The sequence below is a fragment of the Loxodonta africana genome, chromosome 1 (assembly GCF_030014295.1).
Source record: "Loxodonta africana isolate mLoxAfr1 chromosome 1, mLoxAfr1.hap2, whole genome shotgun sequence".
Taxonomy (NCBI): Eukaryota; Metazoa; Chordata; class Mammalia; order Proboscidea; family Elephantidae; genus Loxodonta; species Loxodonta africana.
Window position 1 is genome coordinate 173,723,755 of NC_087342.1, and position 24,518 is coordinate 173,748,272.

At 38.3% G+C, this 24,518-nt stretch overlaps 1 protein-coding gene across 4 annotated transcripts in view; it reads left to right on the top strand.

The window, feature by feature from the left end:
- The window catches only part of FIG4 (FIG4 phosphoinositide 5-phosphatase), a 195,033-nt gene that overhangs the window by 70,077 nt on the left and 100,438 nt on the right, over nucleotides 1-24,518 (top strand). For 3 of the 4 annotated variants that reach the window (XM_064289653.1, XM_023542888.2, XM_003404299.4), the window contains exons 2-4: nucleotides 2,830-2,928; nucleotides 5,324-5,447; nucleotides 19,281-19,437. The exons of the other annotated variant lie outside the window; for it this stretch is intronic. In XM_064289653.1, the coding sequence (XP_064145723.1) occupies nucleotides 2,830-2,928; nucleotides 5,324-5,447; nucleotides 19,281-19,437 (380 nt within the window). The remainder of the gene's footprint in view (nucleotides 1-2,829; nucleotides 2,929-5,323; nucleotides 5,448-19,280; nucleotides 19,438-24,518) is intronic. 4 annotated transcript variants of the gene reach the window in all.

The following is a 24,518-nucleotide window of genomic DNA, read 5'->3' on the forward strand; positions in this document are numbered from 1 at the left end:
AGGCCCAGCCAAAATTCTTTGACACCACCCTGCCCTTGCCCCTTCACACTGCTCTCCAAGTGCATCAAGTCCTGGTCACTGGATGTCCCAACATAGTTTAATAATTTTTACTATAATTTACTATAATTATTGCTGGGAGGGTTATCCAGACTCTACCTCTCCTAGGAAATGAGAGATTGAGTTTTTTGGTTAACCTTCCTTTTAATATTCAGTTTTGCTCTATAAAACCTAGTACAGACTTTTATAAACAGGTATATGTTGTTGTTGTTGTTAGGTGCCATCAAGTCTGTTCGAACTCATAGTGGCCCCGTGTACAACAGAACGAAACACCTGGTTCTGAGCCATTCTCACAGTCATCCAGGTTCTCTGATTATTTGCTCAGCATACAGATTGAATAAGTATGGTGAAAGCATACAAACGTGATGCACATCTTTCCTGATTTTGAACCACACAGTATTCCCTTGTTCTGGTCGAATGACTGCATCTTATTCTCTGTACAGGTTCCTCATGAGCACAGTTAAGTGTTCTGGAATTCCCATTCTTTGCAACCTTATGCATAATTTGTTATAATCCACACAGTTGAATGCCTTTGCATAGTCAATAAAACACTAGTAATCATTTTCTGGTATTTCTGCTTCCAGCCAAGATCTATCTGACACTGGCAGTGGTATCCCTCATTCCATGTCCTCTTTGGAATCCGGCTTGAATTTCTGAGAGTTCTCTGTTGATGTACTCTTGTAACCACTTTCGAAGGATCTTCGGCAAAATTTTACTTGTGTGTAATATTAATGATACGGTTCGATAATTTCTTCATTCTTTGGAATAGGCACAAATATGTATGTCTTCCAATCCGTTGGCCAGGTAGCTTTCTTCTAAGTTTCTTGGCATAGATGAGTGACGACTTCTGGCACTGCATCCATTGGCTGAAACATCTCAATTGGTATTTTGTTAATTCCTGGAGCCTTGCTTTTCACCAGTGCCTTCAGTGCAGCTTGGACTTCTTCCTTCGGTACCATTGATTCTTGATCATATGCTACCTTCTAAAATGGTTGAACATCATCCAGTTCTTTTTGGTACAATGACTGTATTCCTTCCATCTTCTTTTGATGCCTCCTGCTTTCTTTAATATCTTCCCCACAGAATCCTTCAATATTTCAACTTGAGTATTAAATTTTTTCTTCAGTTCTTTCAGCTTAAGAAGTGCCAAGCATGTTCTTTCCTTTTGTTTTTATAACTCCAGGTCTTTGCCAATTTCATTATAATACTTTGTCTTCTCGAGCTGCCCTTTGAAAGAGTCTGTTCAGCTCTTTTACTTCATCGTTTCTTCCTTTCACTTTAGGTATTCTTTGTTCAAGAGCAAGTTTCAGAGTCTCTTCTGACATCTATTTTGGTCTTTCTTTCATGTCTTTTTAATGGCCTCTTGCTTTCTTCATGTGTGATGTCCTTGATGTCATTCCACAGCTCCTCTGGTCTTTGATCATTAGTGTTCACTGTGTCAAATCTGTTCCTGAGATGGTCTCTAAATTCAGGTGGGAAATACTCAAGATCGTATTTTAGCTCTCATGGACTTATTCTAATTTTCTTTAGCATGACAGTAACATGCAAGCCACTGCAGTATGACAAACTGACAGACACGTGGGGAAACAGATATATAGTTAATAATAATAAAAAGAACATCCATCTGTTACTCCAGATTTAGAGTTAAAACAATATAACCAAGTGCTCATCTTCTGATATGCAGTAAAATCTTAGTTTTTCAACCTTACCCATCCTGTAAGTCTCAGTTCAAGTCCTGAGTCCTCTGACGTTTTATGCATGTATAGTAACTCACAGTAATCTTTCCTACTCTGATTTCCTGTGATGGTCTTAGACGCATGCTTCAGTTTGGCCATCAACCTAGAGAATCTTATTTTGATATTTAATTCTTTGTGTGTTTATAGCTTATCTAGCCAGTGGGATGGTAAAATACCATTTGATTATAGCAGTGCCTTTTCCGTTTTTGCAGTGATGAAAAAGTGTCATTTTTTTAAACGACAGTTTTGAGGCAAAATATCACCAATAGTAGTTTTACTTATTTCTGAAATGTAATTTAAGAATAATTCATGTTTAGTTTTTCTAAAGAACATTTTCACTTAAATACAAAGTTATTATTTTTCTGCATTTTTATTATCCATTTCATTCTCAGTACTCCTTTAAAAAGACAAATGCATTGCATTCAGGTAAAATGCTCCAAGGAAGGGTTTTACAAAAGAAAGAAAATTATTTCTTTAGCTTACTTGTGAAAAGCAGTTTTGAAAAGTACACAAGTACACCCATTTTATTATTTTATAGGACTTTTGGGTGGGTTTTTAGGTTTGCTGTGTTAAAGTCATTTTCAGTCTTTAGAAAATTTGTAAAGATTTATTTGATAAAGTATCAGCATTTTAATAGGTATAATTGTCTAAGCATTCCTAATTACATGTTGAGCTTTCTAGTTCTTACCGGAGCTGCATCTTCCTGGCAAAGTTGAAACGTCAGTCTCCGATCAGTTACGTTAATCTGTAATTATACAGTATAATTAAATTCATCTGACCTCGTTACTGGGCACATTTCAGAAATCAGACTGATTCTTATCTTGACACCATTAAGAATATTTCCCTTTGGAAACTGACCTTTTGGAATCTTTTTACAGCCTTTCTTTTATCTGTCTGTTATATTTCACAGAGACATTTCTTTTAAAAAGTAAACTAACTGACTTTATTAATGTATTTAATTTAAAAAAAGTAATGATTATAAAATATGTATAAGACAAAATGCCTAAGAAACTAACGACATCCTTTTTATTTATAGAGATACTTTCTAGTTGGGAGCAATCATGCAGAAACGAAATACCGTGTCTTGAAAATTGATAGAACAGAACCAAAAGATTTGGTCATAATTGATGATAGGGTAAGTGTCTTGTAAACCTAACTACTTTAAGGAAAAAAAAATTTTTTTATCACTTGTTTAAAAGGATATGAAATGTCCTAACAGCTTCTAGTGGTATGTTATTTTTTTTAATGCATCTAAAAATTATGGTTATTTTTCTTGATTGGTTAGAATTTAATCTCTGATCTGGTTTCTGGCTAGTTTCTGATCTGATGTTAAGAAGCATGCTACATACAATATGGATGAACTTTGAAAACATTGTGCTAAGTGAAATAAGCCAGGTACAAAAGGACAAATTTACTGTAAGATTGCATTTATATGAATATCTGGAATAGGTAAATTCATATGGGCGGAAAGTGGATTAGAGGCTACCAGGGGCTGGGGGAGGGGAAGATGGGAAGCTACTGCTTAATGGATACAGAGTTTCTCTTTGGGATGATGAATAAGTTTTGGAAGTAGTTAGTGCTGTTGGTTATACAACATTGTGAATGTAATTAATGCCACTGACTTGAGCACTTAAAATGGTTAAAATGGCTAATTTTATGTTATATATATTTTACAAAAATTAAACAAAAAAAAAGAAGTATGCCAGAATTACATTTGTCCCTGATCATTGATTTGTTTTAGAAAGCAAACTCTTTGGGTTAGATATTGAAAATATTTTCTTAGCTGAAATTTTAAGAATTCAGTGTAACTCTTATTATTGCATCTACCAAAGAGATGATCTATTACTGTGCTTTTATATGAAGCTACGTGAAATCAAGGAAGACTTCCATACTGCAGAAGTCTTCCTTGATTTCACGTACCTCTATGCTACACATTGTTGTTATCCAGATGTCATATTATCTAGAAATACAGAGACTTAATTCAGGTGGCACAAAAAATTAGGCTGTTATTCAAAAGTAAAATACAATAAGGTATTTGAATGAGCTTGAGGGAGTTCTGGGCTTGTCGAGGAAAAACATATTGACCATGGGATAGCTGTGTTGCACAGCAAGCTATTTCATGGAGCCAACACATTGATAGCTGCCTGTAGGGGACGGTCCCCCACAGTGCAAGGGAGCCACTGCCCCCCGAGAAGAGGAGAAAGGAGGGGTCTTATGTTTGTCTGGGTGCGATCCTTCTTCACCAAGGGGGAAGGACAGCAGCGGCTGGGGGTACTTATAGCTATAGGATTTTTCTTTTCTACCGATAGCAGATGTTGGGTGCAATTTTGTGGGGTATGTAAAGCCGGCAGGCTCTAAGTGGCTAAAAATCTGCTTATTTGGATTATTTATAAAATGATTCAGTGTACGAATTTGAGTCTGGTACCGGGGACCTTTTATTTTTTTTTGAGGGGCTGAAGGGCCTCAGCTTGCCATGAAGCGAACAAGCTGGGACCAGTACACAAAGACCATTTTTGGCTCATTTATACAACCATGTTGTTATAACAAATACATATTTAACATTTTTTCTGCAAATAATGTGCTCACGTAAATAATTTGCACCCCATATAACGTGCGTAGCATGCCTAGAAAAATAACGTGCGAGGGAATTGTGGTTGACAAAAAAAAATGTTTAATGCATGCATTATTTGTGCAAAAATACAGTGTGTGTATATATGTGTATGTATATTTTTGTATTACATATAATTATGTAACAGTATTTAATTCTTTCAAATGAGAGAACTTACTGTTTACATTGTAGTTCTTGTCTATGAGTGTTTCTGAATCCATGCAGATTCCTGGTTTCTCAAATATATTAGTAGCTGCAGTCTGGAACCCGTTTCACCACGCTTTATGCAAAACCATTTTTTGTATTACAATAAAAAAAAAAATTTTTTTTTTTTTTTTGGTTTTGCAGTCTAGAACCCGTTTCACCATGCTTTATGCAAAACCATTTTTTGTATTACAATAAAAAAAAATTTTTGTTTTTTTTTTCAATAGTCTTAGATAAATTGTCTATTGTGATTTCCCACACTCCTGGGAGTTGTTATTAATAGAACACAATGACTCTTGGCTTTATTTGGGGGTGGAAGTGGTTGTTCAGGAACCTCTTTGAGAATCTAAGGAATTCTTATTAAATTATTTGAGAATTCTCATGAAGATGCACATATGTACATACACTTAAAATTTTGTGTACAGTTGTAAGGGGTTCACAGACTGCTTGAACTTTATCTGTGAACCCCTTATATCCTTGAATCTCGGCTTAGAGTATAAGATTTTGACACTGTTTTTTAGTATACCAACATGTGACCAAATAACCAACTTTCATTGCTAATTTTAAAGGATTTGTTACCTTTTTAAAATGGTGGTTTAATCATGTACTATTACATACTTCTCCATGAAATAGCTAATGATTCTTATAGGCAGCTTTTACTTTTCAGGGGTGAATAAAGAGTACGTGAACCTTACGGATGAAATTTGCTTGTTTCTAGCATGTATATACACAGCAAGAGGTGAGAGAACTTCTTGGCCGCTTGGATCTAGGAAATAGGACAAAGATGGGACAGAAAGGATCCTCAGGGTTATTTCGAGCAGTTTCAGCCTTTGGTGTTGTGGGTAAGAAATATACCCCCTTCTTAACTACACTTCTTTCACTTACTCTCTCTCTCTCTATATATGTATGTATACACACACACACACACACACACACACTTTAGGAGAGTTTACAAGGCTCTACAGCTGTATAATTATGATGCATTATCTATGGGTTCAGTTATCTAAGTAAACTTCTTTATCTGCCAGTCAGATATCAAATGGGCATTTATGAAGCATCTGCTATATGCTTAGCACCGTGCTCAGTTTTATATAGGAAACAAAAAAATATAGACGTGCTTCTAGCCTTTAAAGACTGTGCCGTCTAGCTTGCTGAGGAGTGAAAAAAAGTAAAAATTAGCTTGGACTGCAAAAATCTGCCCTGCCATTCATCAGCTGAAATAACAGACACAGGTAAAGCCAGCTGCAGAGTGAACAGGAATTTCTCCAAAGGATATGCTGCAGCTGAAAAACGTCCTAACTCCCTATGTGAGTGACTGCCTCTTTTCTTACTCACAGAGTAACTTTGTTCTTTAAAATCAGAGTCTATCAGAAGCTTTGGTGTCTGAAATGATGTCAGTAAGATAAAACATCTTAGTCTTCCCTGGAGGAGCTAAGTCACTTTGCACAGAGAAGCAGCCATAATTTACGCTTGGGTGCAGAGCTTCAGAGAAGGGGTTTCTGGACGAAATGTTCCACATCTATCCCAACTTTATTGTTTTTGAGGAAACTGGACCCTGGGCCCACTTTGTAGTTCAGACTTGATGCTGATCCCTTTATACACAGACGTGCTTTGGTTTGAACTTATTCACTTAAACTATACCTAAACTCTACCCTTCCCCCAAATCCTCTAATAATTCTTCTTACTTTAGTGAGATACCCTGCAGTTACTCTGGTGTTCCTCACTGGAATACAGTGGATTTGTCCCTGGTGAGTTTAGGCTGATTGGACTAGGACAGAGGACAGAAACCAACACACATGGAACAACGTCAAAATTATAATTGAACCTAACTGTGTAGTATAAACTAAATGTTGTTGGAGATTACATAAGAGGTAGAATGGCCAGGAAAAATTTCCTGGAGAAGATGAGACTTGAGCTAGACTCTAAAGGAGGAGCAAGATTTGTATAGATGTAGGGAAGAGAGGAGGGAATTCTGGTATGGGTAAAGGTACCTGTGGGTGCTGGAGTGTTGGGGTGACTTGTTGGGTGAAGCCAGATTGCTCAGGGCCTTTGAAGCCAACCAGAAGGCAGTATATCTCAGCTTCTCTGCTGGCAGAGCCTTATTTTGAGGTCTTTTTTTTTTTTTAAAACACAAAATTATCTCTGTGCCTCTTAAACCTATGGGACTATATGTAATATTGACTGATTGGTTTCTGCAAATGTTTACAAAATTAATATGGACTTGACTGTGCTATTCAGTTCCAGCTGTTTATGTTATGGAGCCAGGTGGCACCAGTGGTTAAGTGTTTGGCTGCTAACCAAAAGGTTGGCAGTTCGAATCCACCAGCTGCTCCTCAGAAACCCTATGGGGCAGTTCTACTCTGTACTGTAGGGTCGCTATGAGTCAGAATCGACTTGATGGCAATGGGTTTTTTGTTTGTTTTTTAGGTTTTCTGATTAGCACTTTCTATTTTGTGACTCTGTATTTTTTGAAAATGTGATTATATTCAGCCATATTTCAATTTTGTTCATCTCAGTGTGCTCTTGTAGCTCTTCATATGTAATTCTTTTAGGTCTGCTCTGTATCTTAAGTGGCCTAAGTGGTAAGGTAGAGAGCAGTGTGGTATGACAGGTTTCTTCCTCTCCTTAGCCCTGGCCCCTTTTAGATGCGCTCTGCTCAGTCTTGACAAGTCCCAGGTTACATGTTTAATGGATACGTATGTGCGTGTCTGTGTATTCGTATAAGTTCATGTGTTCAAATTCCACACACACACACATTTTAAATTCCACATTAAGTCCTGCTTATATTTTAAATTAAAAAAAAAAACAAAACACTCAAAATGTGTCTTAAACACAGTAGGCTCTCATTTAAATCATATTTAGTTGTTTAATCATTTTAAGCTTGGCCCTTTAAATGTTAATACTTTATTTTTACTTTTCTAAGGTAAATTTCCCAAGGTATATTTAATATTGAATTTACCTCACTAGCTAGGATTTTGCTATTCAAAATTGAACCTTTCATGATGGTTTAGTGTGACAAAGTGAAGATCAGTTATTAAACTGTGCTTAAAAAGAGCTGCCCGTAGGTATTCTGGAGTTTTATCCTGCGCTTTTCTTTTACATTTAATGGCCCCTAGACTGTAGTTTTTGTTTTAATGGTACTTCAGTCATTCTTCACTGTTCTCAACACATTCACTTCTAGCAATATTTCCTGCCTCAGTTTTAATCTGTCGATAACCAAGCATATACAACCAGAAGCTTTATTTTAATCAATTTATAACCAAGTTTGTAACCAGGCGCTTTATTTTTTATACAAGTATTAGTTAATGAACACTGGGTGAGGGCTGACTGCGTCTCCATGTTTTTCTTGAGTGACATTTTTAGGCATTATAGTTATTTCTTCTTCAATTAGAGGTCTCTTAGGTTTGTGACTGTCCTTGAATGGGTGAAGTGACTGTAAGACTGATCTACCAGCAATGTGACACAATACTGTATGTAGTAAGCTTTTATTATTTTTGAGTAAATGTGCTCTAATGCATCCATTTACTTTGAAATATAAATATGTTCAGAATCAGTGAAGAGTAAACCAAACCCAAAAACCAAACCCACTGCCATCAACTGGATTCCGACTCATAGTGACCCTATAGAACAGAGTAGAACTGCCCCGTAGAGTTTCCAAGGAGCGCCTGGCAGATTCGAACTGCCGACCTCTTGGTTAGCAGCTGTAGGACTTAACCACTATGCCACCAGGGTTTCTGAAGAGTAAACAGGGAATTAATAAAAGTCTATGATTTGCCTAGTATACCCACTCCTTGCTTATTAACTGCCTTGTTATCTGACATTTTGCATTTACGACAACAGTAAAATATCTGCTATATGACTATTTTGTACATCAACGACGTGCGTCTGGCAGTAATTAACTTCGAGCTGTGAGGTAAGAGTAACGCCGGCAGTGGTGGTTAAGGTTATGTGTCAACTTGACTGGGCCATCATTTTCAGTGGTTTGGCAGTTATATATTGATTTAATTTGGCAATTATGTAATGATGTAGTCATCCTTCATTTTGTGATCTGTTGTAATCATCCTCCATTTTGTGATCTTATATGAGCAGCCAATCAGTTGAAAAGGACGTTTCCTTGGAGGTGTGGCTTGCACCCTAGTTTTTGCATAATGCCAATTTTCGCATAACAACCTGGCCTTTGGAACCTAACTGTGTCGATAAGTGAGGAGTTGTTGTGCTATCTTAGAAATAATGTTGTTGTTGTCATTGTTGTTAGGTGCTGTCGAGTCGACTTTGACTCATAGCAGCCCCATGTTACAGAATAGAACTGCCCTATAGGATTTCCTAGGTTGTATTTTTTTTTTTTTTAATCTTTATGAGCAGATCGCCAGGTCTTTCTCCTACAGAACCGCCATGTGGGTTCAAACTGCCAACCTTTTGGTTAGCAGCTGAGTGGTTAACTGTTGCACCACCAGACCCCCTTTACAAATAATGAGGGATAATGAAATACTAAAAGACAAAACACTTACCTTTGAAAAATATATAATCTAGTTTGCAAACTAATACATGTATGAAATAACTAGACTGGTTGTCTTCTATTCTGTGCCTAAAATAGTTTCTCTGCTTTTTTTTTTTGACATGTTAATTTGTGGATAATATTTTTGCGGGAATGTTTTGGACCGTTATCATGGTTAGTTTAGTACATAATGTGTAAGAATTTAGAGCAGTGCTTCTCAATTATCTGTGGTAAAGGACCAGTATTTTCTCCCCAAGATGTCACAGACCAATACATGGTCCTACTGTGCATAACTTGTATGCAGCTTGCACCACATGTGACTCACCATGCAAGCTGAATAATTCCCAAATTAGTCTATACCCTGTTTGAGGCTAGTTTACTTATCATATACTTGGATACTGCGGTGATCTCAAATTGCTCTAAAGCATCTAAACCGGTACTATCAATTTGTTTACTTGTCTTTTCATGGGACGACACTGAATAGTTCATGGACCAACATTGGTCCCTAGATCATACTTTGAGTAATACTGACCTAGAGGGTTTTTTTGAGTATAAACATGGCTCGATCCATTCACATAGTTACCTTGCCAATTCTTGACCTGCACATTGTTATTTGATGGCCAGCAGGAGGTTTGGGAAACCACTGGATGGAATCAAGAGCATCTGTCATAAAGTTGTTTTATCTAGTTCTGGGGTTGAAGTAGGTGTCTGGTGGCCTGTAGTCCTTGCTACAATCAATTCTGTGACTGTCCCTGCTTCTTACGTCCTTTTTCTACGTATGTCACTCATCAGAGAATACCTTTGTGAGCTGCTAATACATTGGAGGGGAAAGGTAGACTAACAAATGTCATTGTAGCAGACTTAAGCGGTGAATTAAGCTGCTATTTAAAGCAACACCCTTACAAATCAGATCCAACATAACAACGAAAACAATAACAACAGCAAACTGTGTGCCTCAGACCAGTTAGGGAGCAATAAGATTTGAGTTAGAGATATCACTTTGATTCCATAGAGCTCTGTTGTGCAAAGGCCCTAGGTACCTTGGGTAGGTTTTTCATAGTGCTGTCCTCACTGAAGGCTTCCAAGATAATGGCTGGCTGGCATAGGAACCCCCAAACGGAATATTGTGTTTTCCTTCTCCGTGGGCTAATGGATTTTTTTCTAGCCACCAGAACACCACACTACTCTAATTCTCTCATGTATACTTTTTTTTATATACTTTGCTTGTTATCCCTCTCAAATGACACAACCTTCTTATCTTTTGAGATGGTCATTATTTCATTTTCTGGAAAGTACTTGGTCAATTGGTCTGGGCCAGCAACATGCCAGAGTACATAGAATGAAGATGAAACAACTTGTTCTGGCTTTTGATATGTTAAAATAATGAGCAAGTTGACTCTTGGTAAATGTCTGCGACAAAGTGAAGCCTTTTAATTGTTGGTTCTATTTGACAGGAACCTACTTAAAAAGAGAGTGACATTTCCAGTTGGTAGGAAAAGGAAACAGTTTCATTTATAATGCACTGAAGGCATTCTTGCTGGTAAAAGAGTTTCTTTTGTACAGTATATTTTTCTTTTTTCAAATTATGAAGGGAAATGTAAAATGACATAAATAGGCTAGAGCTAAAAATGTAAAATTAAAATTCAGTTGAAATGCTAGTTGGAAGAAATTGTTACAGTGAATTTTTTTTCCTAGAAAATAAATATATGGCAAAAATAAAAGGGAAACTCATTCACCTTGGAAATATTCATTATTTAAACTCAATTAAATTCTCTTCTTGAGTGTTTTAATGCTGCTTCCAAGAGAGTTACTTTTTAATTTTTATCCTTCTAGAAGAATAACCACTTCCTGACTTGGTTTTAATGAGGTAGTCATCAGCTTTATTTTCCTTCCCATTCCTGTGTCCTTCAGCTTTAGTCAGGGAATTTATGGCCAGTCTCTAAGGAGAAAAAGGGGCTCAAATGAACGTTTTTAAAAAGAACACTTTGTGCTTTGTGGATTTCTAGAATATAAGCATTTTTCATTGTTTTAATAGCATTTTTCTCAGTAATACAGCTCATATAATCTCTGAGGCATCTTCACCTTATATATTTTAGCTCATTTATGTTAATTCATTTAATTAGTAGTTCCATTTTTCAGCTGAAAATAACAAGACACAGACAATATATACTTGTCAGTTCTAGAGCAAAGATTCATAGCATCAGGATCCCCGCTCAAACTTTATAGATACACCACTTAAGTGTGTGTGTGTGTGTCTGTCTGAGAGAGTGGAGAGAGAGAGAGTTAGTTTGGAAAAATGTTATTGTTGGATATAAGATTCTTGGTTGACATTTTCTTTCTTTTAGTGCTTTGAATATGTCATCCCACTGCCTCCTCTGGTCTCCATTTCTGCTCATGAGAAATCAGTTGTATGTGACAAGGTATTTTTCTCTTGCTGTTTTTGAGATTTTCTTGTAGTTTTTGCCTTTCAATATTTTGATTCTTTGTCATGTCTGGGTAAGGATCTCTTTGCATTTGTCCTACTTGAAGTTTGTTGAGCTTCTTGGATGTGTAGATTAATGTTTTTCATCAAATTTGGGATGTTTTCAACCATTATTTCTGTGAATTTTTTTTCTATTCTTTTCTCTCTCACTCTTCTTGTACTCCCTTTACGTGTATGTTGGTGTGCTTAATGGTGTCCCATATTACACTGAGGCTTTACTCATTTCTCTACATTCTGTCTTTCTCTTTTTTGTTCAGATTTCATAGTCTCTATCAAACTATCTTCTCAAAGTTTTCCGATGCTTTCTTCTGTCAGTTCTAAGTCCCTTTAGTCAATTTATATTTCTGTTATTGTACTTTTCAACTCCAGAATATGCCATTGACTCTTTTTTTCTATAATTATATCTCTGTATTGATATTCTCTGTTTGATAGTACATTGTCATCATACCATTTTTTACTTCTTTAAGCATAATTTCCTTTAGTTCTTAGAGCAGAATTTATAATACCTGCTTTGAAGTCTTTGCTAATTCTGACATCTGGACCTCTCAATGGCAGTTTTTGTTGCCTGTTTTTTTTTTTTTTTTTTTCCTTTGTACAGGTCATCCTTTCCTGTTTATTTCTATGTCTTGCATTTTTTTTTTGTTAATAACTGTACATTTTAGATATCATATTATAGCAACTCTGGATACTGAGTGGGCTCCCTATTATTCTCATTTTCTTATTTATTAGCTTAATAACTCAACTGGAATATTTCAGTAAAGTGTATTTTCCCTGCAGTGTGCAGCTTCAAATGTTACTTCTCAGAGGGTACAGCTCTGAGCACGCTCAGTCACCTTGACACCTCTTCCGCCTGGATGATAACCATGGTTTTAGCCAGGCTGTGTCTGAAGGTCTTTTCCCCTAATCTACTTGTTAAGCTTGTAGCTAGTCTGCCTCTATCGGTAGGAAACCCAGCTCTTGTTGTTGTAGTTGCTGGGTGCTGTCAGGTTGGTTCCAACTCGTAGCGACCCTTATGTACAGCAGAATGAAACACTGTCCAGTCCTGCGCCATCTTCACAACTGTTGCTATGTTTCAGCCCATTATTGCAGCCACTGTGTCAGTTCATCTCATTGAGGGTCTTCTTCTTTTTCATTGACCCTCGACTTTACCAAGTATAATGTCTTTCTCCAGGGACTGGTCCCACCTGCTCTCAGCCTCCACTAATTGCTGGGATTGGTACCTGCCCTTAGCCTCCATTAATTACCACTGACTGCTTTATTGTTTTCAACAGTGCTCTGTGGCATATGCTCCACAGTCTGATACAATTAAATTTGGTCCCCTTTGCCAGGGTAGTCTGTGAGGCTGGTTTTTGAAGCTTGCTCTAACTCCAGGAGGGCTGTTCTTAGCTGTCTCCCCAGTTATGTCTGTTAAAATTCTAACTGGTCTACTATTTCACTTGTTGCTATGATAGAGCTATCAGTTCCTTCATAGTTACCATCAAAATCTTCGTGGTTCTTGACAGTACTCTTAGGTTTGAACTTTTTCAGGCTCGATTACAAATAAAGTCAATCCCCTTAGAGAAAGCTATGGAGTTCTCTGTTCTTACCTCTGCCCCTGGGTAGAACCTCTGCTCCACTTCTCTGGAGCTGGGAGCAGGGACATCAGTCCACTTCTCTTGGAATGGCATCCCTGCTCTAATAGCAAGGCACTGGATAGGAGTGGTACCCCCTGGTGATGGTGATTGGGGCCCAGTATTCTCAACCCTTCATGCCTGGAATAGAGCTTCCACCCTATGAGTTGAGGCTGGGTAGCAGAAAAGAGCCCAAGACCTTTGGCTATACTTGCCAGGAATAGAGCTCTGCAACACAGAGCTGGAAGGGATGAGGAATGCTGATGGTCTGTCCCTCCTGAAGAGAAACTGTAGCCCTGTAGTGATTCTGGGAACACTCTCCTTGGCAGCTCCTGCCTGAAGTAGAGCTTACGTCACACTGAACTAACTGGGTGTGGGGAAAGGAGAAAACAGGTCATGGCTCAAATGCCACAGACTCTTGCTGAGATGCACCATTGTTGTTATTGTTAGGTGCTATTGAGTCAGTTCTCATAGTGACCCCATGTACTTAAGGAAACACTGCCCAGTCCTGCATCATCCTCACAATCATTGTTATACTTAAGCCAATTGTTACAGCCACTGTGTCAGTCCATCTTGTTGAGGGTCTTCCTCTTTTTCGCTTACCCTCTGTTTTACCAAGCTTGATGTCCTTCTCCAGGGACTGGTCCTTCCTGATAACAGGTCCAAAGTACATGAGATGAAATCCCACCATCCTCTTTTCCAAGGAGCACTCTGGCTGTATTTCTTCCAAGACAGACTTGTTCGTTCTTCTGGAGATCCATGGTATATTCATTATTCTTCGCCAACACAATAATTTAAAGGCATCAATTCTTCTTCAGTCTTCCTTATTCATTGCCCAGCTTTGGCATGCATATGAGGTGATTGAAAATATCATGGCTTAGGTCAAGTGCATCTTAGTCCTCAAAGTGACATCTTTGTTTTTGAACACTTTAAAGAGGTCTTTTGCAGCAGATTTGCCCAATGAAATATATCTTTTGAATTCTGTGGATCTGAGTAAAATGAAATCCTTGACAACATTAAATCTTTTATCCATTATCATGATGTTCCTTATTGGTCCAGTTGTGAGGATTTTTGTTTTCTTTATGTTGAGGTGTAATTCATACTGAAGGCTGTAGTCTTTGATCTTCATCAGTAAGTGTTTCAAGTCCCTTTAGATTTCAGCAAGCAAGATTGTGTCATCTGCGTATTGCAGGTTGAGATTTACTAGACTATCTTAAATACATGTTTCTCCATTTGCTTATATGCCCCTAAGGCAATTTTCAGAGGCTTTAAATGGTTGTTTCTTTTATTATTTTTTTTTACGGTTCTGGCTGTTTCCCTGGGGAGAGGGTCCCCAGAACTCCTCACATTGCCATTCCAAAAGTGCTCCCCTAATAGAGTTAGTTTTACTTCCCAAAGCAAAAGCTCTGGGAACCCAAATTTATTCTCCAAGACTATATGGTTCCTGTAAATTTAATGCTACTGAAAATTAAAGCATATGATCTTTCTTTCTTTCTTTTTTTTTTTATAATTTTTATTGAGCTTCAAGTGAATGTTTACAAATCAAGTCAGTCTGTCACATATAAGTTTATATACACCTTACTCCATACTCCCACTTTCTCTCCGCCTAATGAGTCAGCCCTTCCAGTCTCTCCTTTCGTGACAATTTTGCCAGCTTACAACCCTCTCTACCCTCCCATCCCCCCTCCAGGCAGGAGATGCCAACACAGTCTCAAGTGTCCATCTGATACAAATAGCTCACTCTTCATCAGCATCTCTCTCCTACCCACTGTCCAGTCCCTTCCATGTCTGATGAGTTGTCTTCGGGAATGGTCCTGTCCTGGGCCAACAGAAGGTTTGGGGACCATGATCACCGGGATTCCTCTAGTCTCAGTTAGACCATTAAGTATGGTCTTTTTGTGAGAATCTGGGGTCTGCATCTCACTGATCTCCTGCTCCCTCAGGGATTCTCTGTTGTGCTCCCTGTCAGGGCAGTCATCGGTTGTGGCCGGGCACCAACTAGTTCTTCTGGTCTCAGGATGATGTAAGTCTCTGGTTCATGTGGCCCTTTCTGTCTCTTGGGCTCATAGTTATCGTGTGACCTTGGTGTTCTTCATTCTCCTTTGATCCAAGTGGGTTGAGACCAATTGATGTATCTTAGATGGCCGCTTGTTAGCATTTAAGACCCCAGAGGCCACATTTCAAAGTGGGATGCAGAATGTTTTCATAATAGAATTATTTTGCCAATTGACTTAGAAGTCCCCTTAAACCATGGTCCCCAAACCCCCGCCCTTGCTCCGCTGACCTTTGAAGCATTCAGTTTATCCCAGAAACTTCTTTGCTTTTCGTCCAGTCCAGTTGAGCTGACCTTCCATGTATTGAGTATTGTCCTTCCCTTCACCTAAAGTAGTTCTTATCTACTAACTAATCAATAAAAAACCCTCTCCCTCCCTCCCTCCCTCCCCGCCTCGTAACCACAAAAGTATGTGTTCTTCTCAGTTTATACTGTTTCTCAAGATCTTATAATAGTGGTCTTATACAATATTTGTCCTTGTGCCTCTGACTAATTTCACTCAGCATAATGCCTTCCAGGTTCCTCCATGTTATGAAATGTTTGACAGATTCGTCACTGTTCTTTATCGATGCGTAGTATTCCATTGTGTGAATATACCACAATTTATTTACCCATTCATCCGTTGATGGACACCTTGGTTGCTTCCAGCTTTTTGCTATTGTAAACAGAGCTGCAATAAACATGGGTGTGCATATATCTGTTTGTGTGAAGGCTCTTGTATCTCTAGGGTATATTCCGAGGAGTGGGATTTCTGGGTTGTATGGTAGTTCTATTTCTAACTGTTTAAGATAACGCCAGATAGATTTCCAAAGTGGTTGTACCATTTTACATTCCCACCAGCAGTATATAAGAGTTCCAATCTCTCCGCAGCCTCTCCAACATTTATTATTTTGTGTTTTTTGGATTAATGCCAGGCTTGTTGGAGTGAGATGGAATCTCATCGTAGTTTGAATTTGCATTTCTCTAATGGCTAATGATCGAGAGCATTTTCTCATGTATCTGTTAGCTGCCTGAATATCTTCTTTAGTGAAGTGTGTGTTCATATCCTTTTTCCACTTTTTGATTGGGTTGTTTGTCTTTTTGTGGTTTAGTTTTGACAGAATCATATAGATTTTAGAGAAGCATATGATCTTTCTTTAATCACTAGTATAGAACATCTGTATTCAATGATTTGACAGAAAATATAACCTTATTTATAATACAACTTTCCAATATTCAATAAGAAGCTTAATTATCAGAAATGATATTTGTGGAGGATTGCACAAAGGATATATAATTTACTGGATATATTGTGAGTATGTTTCTTTTTTTGTTTTTCCCAGTTGCTCCTTTCTTCTGGTACCTGGCACCATCTCCTTCCTTTCCCATCTAAATCACTTAGTTTTTCTGTAAAATGGCTTCTAATGCAATGTGATCCTATTTCTTGGCCACAGCTGATTGGCCCAGGCTGGGCATCCAAAGTTGGGCCCATCTGAGTTCTTCTCTAGGAATTTTCGAACTGAGCCTCATTTAAAAAAGCCTCTTCCCGGTAAAGCTTTGAAATACAAAGCCGATAGTTGTCAGCAGCTGTCTTTCTGGAGAAATGGAAGAGACTGTCTATGGAGAGAGATAAGAATGGTGTTGCTGTTCAGAGACCTATCTTGACCTTGTTCTTTTCTGAGGCTCAGTCACATTGTTGCCCATGGATGTCGTAGATCACCTCGGTATCCTTAAAATAAGTTCCTGCTTTAGGTTAAGCTGGCTCAAGTTGGGTCTTGCCTCTAGCAATCAAGAGTCCATGAGGTCTGTTCTTCCTCTTGATCAACATTTCCCAAAGTATGTTCCTCAGAACTTTTATCCATTGTCATGGTTTGAATTATGTCCCGCCAAAAATATGTGTATCAGTTTGGCTGGGGCATGATTTTCAGCAATCTGTGGTTGTCCTCCATTTTGTGACTGTAGTTTTATGTTAAAAGGATTAGGGTGGAATTGTAACACCACCCTTAAACGCAGGTCACATCCCTGATCCAGTGTAAAGGGAGTTTCCCTGGGGTGTGGCCTGCACCACTTTTTATTTCTTAAGAGTTAAAAAGGAAAGGGAAGCAAGCAGAAAGTTGGGGACCTTATACCATCAAGAAAGCAGCACCAGGAGCAGAGCGTGTTCTTTGGATCTGGGGTGCCTGCGCCTGAGAAGCTCCTCAACCTTGGAAAGATTTAGGACAAGGACCTTCCTCCAGAGCCAATAGAGAAAGCCTTCCCCTGGAGCTGACGCCTTGAATTTGGACTTCTAGCCTACTTTACTGTGAGGAGATAAATTTCTTTTTGTTAAAGCCATCCACTTGTGGTATTTCTGTTACAGCAGCACTAGATGACTAACTAAGACACCCATTCTTAAAGTTCTTTGAATCAGAGTCGACTCTATGGCAATTGGTAGTAGCAGTAGTATAGTTCTTTAAAGATCTTTGTGTAGGTGGTTGGTGTGTTTCATGGTCAAACAAATATATGAAGACAGTCTTTTTCCCAATAGAGATTTACACTGCGTATTAGCACAGTACCATACGGCTCTGAGAACTTAGGTGGTTTTTTGTTTTAAGTATCTTTAGCCCACTATTTCCCTAATCTGTTTGATCATAGCTCACCTCTTCCCACAGAACCTATTAACTAGTTATTCATAGAGGGCACATTTGGGGAATTATTGCCTTAGATATCTAAATTTTATCTTCAAATTAAATTAGGCCATCATTGAGCTATGTGCCTTGTATTCTTTTAGTTTATAGAGATTTACATTTATTGAATTGTGCTTTCGCATGTAAAATAGCCCTAAGACGTGTGTGTCCTTGACACTACTGTAGAAATTTCCGGAGATTGTTGTTCCCTGGATCACATGGTCTCCTTTTTTTTTTTTTAATGAAGACTCACTCTAGAATTACCTCTTAGTTCTCAGAGCTAGGAGTAGCTTCTCCAAGCAACTGGTTTGGTTTTTATCTTACAGACACTGTATATGGTACAATTAAGTGTGTGTTCCTCTTTGTATTAAGCTCAGAGGCAAATATGGGGAATAGTATATAGGACCTTAAGATGTATTTTTATGTACTAATCTTATTCACAGGAGCCCTGGTTGTGCAATGGTTAAGCGCTTGGTTATGTACCAAAAGGTCAGTGGTTGGAACCTACCAGTGCCTCCACTAGAAAAGAAGACCTGGTGATCTGCTCGCATAAAGAATATAGCCTAGGAAACACTACAAGGCAGTTATACTCTTCATATAACCAAAAAAAAAAAAAAGAACGAAACCCGTTGCCATCGAGTCGATTCTGACTCGTAGCGACCCTATAGGATACAGTAGAACTCCCCCATAGAGTTTCCAGGAGCACCTGGTGGATTTGAACTGCCAGCCTTTAGGTTAGCAGCCATAACTCTTAACCTCTACACCACCAGGGTTTCCGCTCTCTCATATAGGGTCACTATATGTCATGTGGAGATCCTAGTGGCATAGTGGTTAAAAGTTTGGCTGCTAACCAAAACATTGACAGTTCAAATCCACCAGGTGCTCCTTGGAAACCCTGTGGGGCAGTTCTACTCTGTCCTATAGGGTCGCTATAAGTTGGAATCAACTTGACAGCAATGAGTTTGTTTTTTTTCTTATGTAGTTGGAATTGACTTGACGATACACAATAACAACAACAATATTATCCTTGGCTTCATCTTATTTTCCTCAACCTTGTTTTCCTTTACCATAATTTCCTCCCTTATTTTTATTAATCTTGTATGTATTTTTGCAAGGCACTGCAGTCCTCTTTGGAATGAGGCTAAATGTGAAGAGATGAATGAATGAAATAAAATTGTTTAAAATTAATGCGTTTAAGTGAGATACATGTCAGTATAGATACTGAATAATTCATAAGACAAGTGAAAATTTTTTGGCTATAAATCGTGGGAGAAATATAATAAAGTGAGAAATGTATCTAAAGATTTTGGCCTTTTAACTATAAGTCTGATAAAATCTAAAGGCATTACTAAGTTTACAAAGCACTGTATCTTTCTTTTTTGTTGCATAGGTTTCGTCAGATTTTTAGAAGGCTATTATATTGTGTTAATAACTAAAAGGAGGAAGATGGCAGATATTGGAGGTCATGCAATATATAAGATTGAAGATACAAACATGATCTATATACCCAATGATTCTGTACGAGTTACTCATCCTGATGAAGCTAGGTATGTACTGGTGTTGATTACTATTTTCGTAATGTGATAGACCACTTAGAACACAAAATATATTCAAAGGATTATAAGTGTTACGTAAAAAGTTCAAATGCTGGCTCAGAATTTTACAACTTTTATTTCAAGGGCTATTAAAAACCCCATTATAATAATTAATTCTGGCAGGAATCCACAGCAGGTTCTAAAGCCATTAGGTGAAAGGTTGTTACTGGGGAACAGGATATTCACACAGTCTCAACATACCACTCCATGAATCTCTTTATTAGTTACAAAGAGGAAAAGGTATTTTTTATAGTTAAGAAAAAAAGACATGTTTAACCAAATGAGCAAACTTGGCATCACCAATAAAGAGACAAAAACTTACATTATGTGCAGGGGAGGTCAGCACAATTGGACTAAACCAAAAGTGAAGAAGTTTCCTGAATAAACTGAATGCTTTGAAGGCCAGTGTAGCAGGGGCAGGGGTCTGGGGACCATGGTTTCAGGGGACATCTAAGTCAATTGGCGTAATAAAATCTATTAAGAAAACATTCTGCATCCCACTTTGAAGAGTGGCGTCTGGGGTCTTAAACGCTAGCAAGCAGCCATCTAAGATGCATCAATTGGTCTCAGCCCACCTGGAGCAAAGGAGAATGAAGAACACCAAGGACACAAGGTGATTACGAGCCCAAGAGATAGAAAGGGCCACATGAACCAGCGACTACATCATCCTGAGACCAGAAGAACTAGATGGTGCCCAGCTACAACCGATGATGGCCCTGACAGGGAACACAACACAGAACCCCTGAGGGAGCAGGAGAACAGTGGGATGCAGACCCCAAGTTCTCATAAGGCTAGACTTAATGGTCTGACTGAGACTGGAAGGACCCTGGTGGTCATGGGCCCCAGACCTTCTGTTGGCCCAGGACAGGAACCATTTCTGAAGCTAACTCTTCAGAGATGGATTGGAGTGGACAGTGGGTTGAAGAGGGATGCTGGTGAGGAGCGAGCTTCTTGGATCAGGTGGACACTTGAGACTATGTTGGCATCTCCTGCCTGGAGGGGAGACGGGAGGGTAGAGAGGGTTAGAAGCTGGCGAAATGGACACGAAAAGATAGAGTGGAGGGAGGAAGCCGGCAGTCTCATTAGGGGGAGAATAATTGGGAGTGTGTAGCAAGGTGTATATGGATTTTTGTGTGAGAGACTGACTTGATTTATAAACTTTCACTTAAAGCACAGTAAAAATTATAAAAATAAAAACAACTTCTATGGGGTAGTTGTGCCTGTAATACACGGGGTCGCCATGAGTCGAAATCAGTTCAATGGCAACAAGTAGGTCCAGCTAGATAGTAAGACTTACTGTAATTAAGATAACCAAGTAGATAGTAAGTTCCAACTGCTTTGTCTTGGTGGAGAAATTGACAATGATCAATGAACAGAGAGGAGAAAGTGTCGAAAAAGATCCATTTTATGTGGGAAATTGAAATATGATAGAGATGGCATTGTAAATCATTGGGGAAGGATGGGCTAAATGGTGTTGGTTTTCCATTTGGGCTAAAATAAAATTAGATTCCAATCTTGAATAATACTCAAAAAGCAATTCCAGAAGTACAAAGACAATTTTAAAACTCCCAGAAGAAAATAAAGGTGAATATTTTTTGAGATCCTAGTGCAGAGAATGATTTCATGAACAAAATATAAAAATCACAAACCATAAGGAATACAGTGGTATATTTGATGATGTTGTGGTTGTTGTAGGTGCCATGGAGTCTGCTCTGATAGCAATCCTATGTATAATAGAACAAAATATTGCCTGGTCCTGCGCCATCCTCACAATCGCTGCCATGTGTCAGTGCATTGTTGCAGCCACTGTGTCAGCCCATCTGGTTGAAGGTCTTCCTCTTTTTCCCTAACCCTCTACTTTACCAAGCATGATGTCCTTCTCCCAGGACTGCTCCCTCCTGATAACATGACCAAAATGCATAAGATGACACCTCCCATCCTCACTTCTAAGGAACATTCTGGTTGTACTTCTTCCAAGACAGATTTGTTTGTTTTTCTGGAAGTTCTTGGTATATTCAATATTCTTTGCCAACACCCTAATTCAAAGGCATCAGTTCTTCTTTAGTCTTCCTATTCATTGTCTGGCTTTCACATATATATGAAAAAAAAAAAAATTGAAAATACCATGGCTTGGGTCAGGCACACCTGAGGCCTCAAAGTGATATCTTTGTTTTTAAACGCTTTAAAGAGGTCTTTTGTAGCACATTTGCCCAGTGCAATACATTGTTTGATTTCTTGATTGCTGCTTCCATGAGCATTGATTGTGGAGCCAAGTAAAATGAAGTCCTTGACAAAATCAGACTTTTCTCCTTTTATCATGGTGTTGCTTGTTGGTTCAGCTGTGAGGATTTTTGTTTTCTTTATGTTGAGGTGTAATTCCTACTGAAGGCTGTAGTCTTTGATCTTCTTCAGTAAGTGCTTCAAGACCTCTTTGCTTTCAGCAAGCAAAGTTGTGTCATCTTCATATCGCAGGTTGTTAAAGAGGCTTCCTCCAATCCTGATGCAGCGTTCTTATTCATATAGCCTAGTAGTCCAGCTTCTTGGATTGTTTGCTCAGCATACAGATTGAATAAGTATGATGAAAGAATACAGCCCTAACACACACCTTTCCTGATTTTAAACCGTGTAGTATCCCCTTGTTCTGTATGAACGACTGCTTCTTGCTCTGTGTACAGGTTCTTCATGAGTACAATTAAGTGATCTGGAATTCCCATTCTTTGCAATATTATCCATAATTTATTATGACCCACACATTTGAATGCCTTTACATAGTCAATAAAACATGGGTAAACATCTTTCTGTTATTCTCTGCTTTTAGCCAAGACCTGTTTGACATCAGCGATATCTCTTGTTCCACATCCTCTTCTGAATCTGGCTTGAATTTCTGCCAGTTCCCTGCTGATGTATGAATGCAATTGTTTTTGAATTATCTGTGGCAAAATTTTACTTGTGTGTGATATTAATGATATTGTTCGATAATTTCCACATTCTGTGGGATCACCTTTCTTTGGAATGGACAAAAATACGGATCTCTTCCAGTCAGTTGGCTAGGTAGCTGTCTTCCAAACTTCTTGGCATAGACGAATTAATATTCAGTGCATCACATCTGTTCTTAAATGGCCTCTAAATTCAGGTAGGATATACTCAAGGTCCTATTTTGGCTCTCTTGGACCTGTTTTAATTTTTTTCAGCTTCAGCTTGAACTTGAATATGAGCAGTTGATGGCCTGTTCCGCAGTCGGTCCCTGGCCTCCTTCTGACTGATGATATTGAGCTTCTCCATTGTCTCTTTCTGCAGATGAAGTTGATTTGATTCCTGTGAATTCCATCCAATGAGGTCCACATATATAGTCACCGAATGTGTTTGAAAAAAGCTATTTGCAATGAATAAGTTGTTGATCTTGCAAAATTCTGTCACGCGATCTCCGGCCTTGTTTCTATCACCAAGGCTATATTTTCAAGCTATAGATCTTTCTTCTTTGTTTCCAACTTTTGCATTTCAATCACCAGTAATTATCAGTGTATCTTGATTGCATGTTTGATCAATTTCAGACTGCACAAGTTGGTAAAAATCTTCAATTTCTTCATCTTTGGCCTTAGTGGTTGATACGTAAATTTGGATAATGGTTGTATTAACTGGTTTTCCTTGTAGGCATATGAATATTATCCTATTGCTGACAGCGTTGTACTTCAGGATAGATCTTGAAAAGTTCATTTTAATGTAGAATGCTATGTCATTCCTCTTTAATTCTTTTTCATTTATCAGTTCTTCAATTGAAAATCTTCAATTGTCATTTGAAGAATTCATGTCATTTCTGGCATGGTGGACCATATGATTGTCAGATTCAAAATGGCCAATACCAGTCCATTTCAGTTCACTAATGCCTAGGATGTCAATCTTTATGCATCCCATTTAATTTTTGATGACTGCCAATCTCCCTAGATTCATACTTTTGTACATTCCACGTTCTGATTATTAATGGGTGTTTGCACCTATTTCTCTCACTTTGAATCATGCTATATCAGCAAATGAAAGTCCCAAAAGCTTTACTCCATCCACATCATTAAGGTCGACTCTATTTTGAAGAGGCAGCTCTTCCATGGTAGTATTTTGAGTGCCTTCCAACCTGAAGGGCTCATCTTCTGGCCCTGCTTTTCATAGGGTTTTCACTGGTCAGTGTTTTTAGAAGTAGGTCAGATTACCATGTCCTTCTTCCTAGTCTGTCTTAGTCTGGAAGCTCTGCTGGAACCTATGGTGGCTTGCATGTTGCTGTGATGCTGGAAGCTATGCTAATGGTATTTCAAATACCAGCAGGGCCACCCATGGCATTTATTTGATGATATAAACATTAAAAATGTCTGTGCAATCTAGATAATTTTAGGAGAGAAGCAGCAGTATGAAAGTGGATATTTGCAACATATAACAAAATTGGTAGTCACAATATATGAAGAATTTCTATTAAACAGTAAGAAAAAGATAACCAAATTGAAAAATGGTCAAAAGATATGGACAGGCAACTCACAAAAAAGATTCTGAACAACACTTATAATAAGAGAAATAAAAGCAAATTGAAAAGATACCATTTCATTCCCATTAGTCAAATTGGGAGTAACTAAAATGTCTGCCAACATCAAGTGTTAGCAGAGATGTTGGAAATGGAAACATTTATACACTGTGGTTGGAGTGGTATTATTTCAGCCACTTAAGAGGACAAGTTGACGTTTTCTAGCAAAATTGAAAACATGTGTGTATATATATATATTTTTTTTTAAGTAATTTTTATTGTGCTTTAAGTGAAAGTTTATAAGTCAAGTCAGTCTCTCACACAAAAACCCATATACACCTTGCTACACACTCCCAATTACTCTCCCCCTAATGGGACAGCCTGCTTTCTCCCTCCACTCTCTCTTTTCATGTCATTTTCATCAGCTTCTAACCCCCTCGACCCTCTCATCTCCCCTCCAGGCAGGAGATGCCAACATAGTCTCAAGTGTCCACCTGATCCAAGAAGCTCGCTCCTCACCAGCATCCCT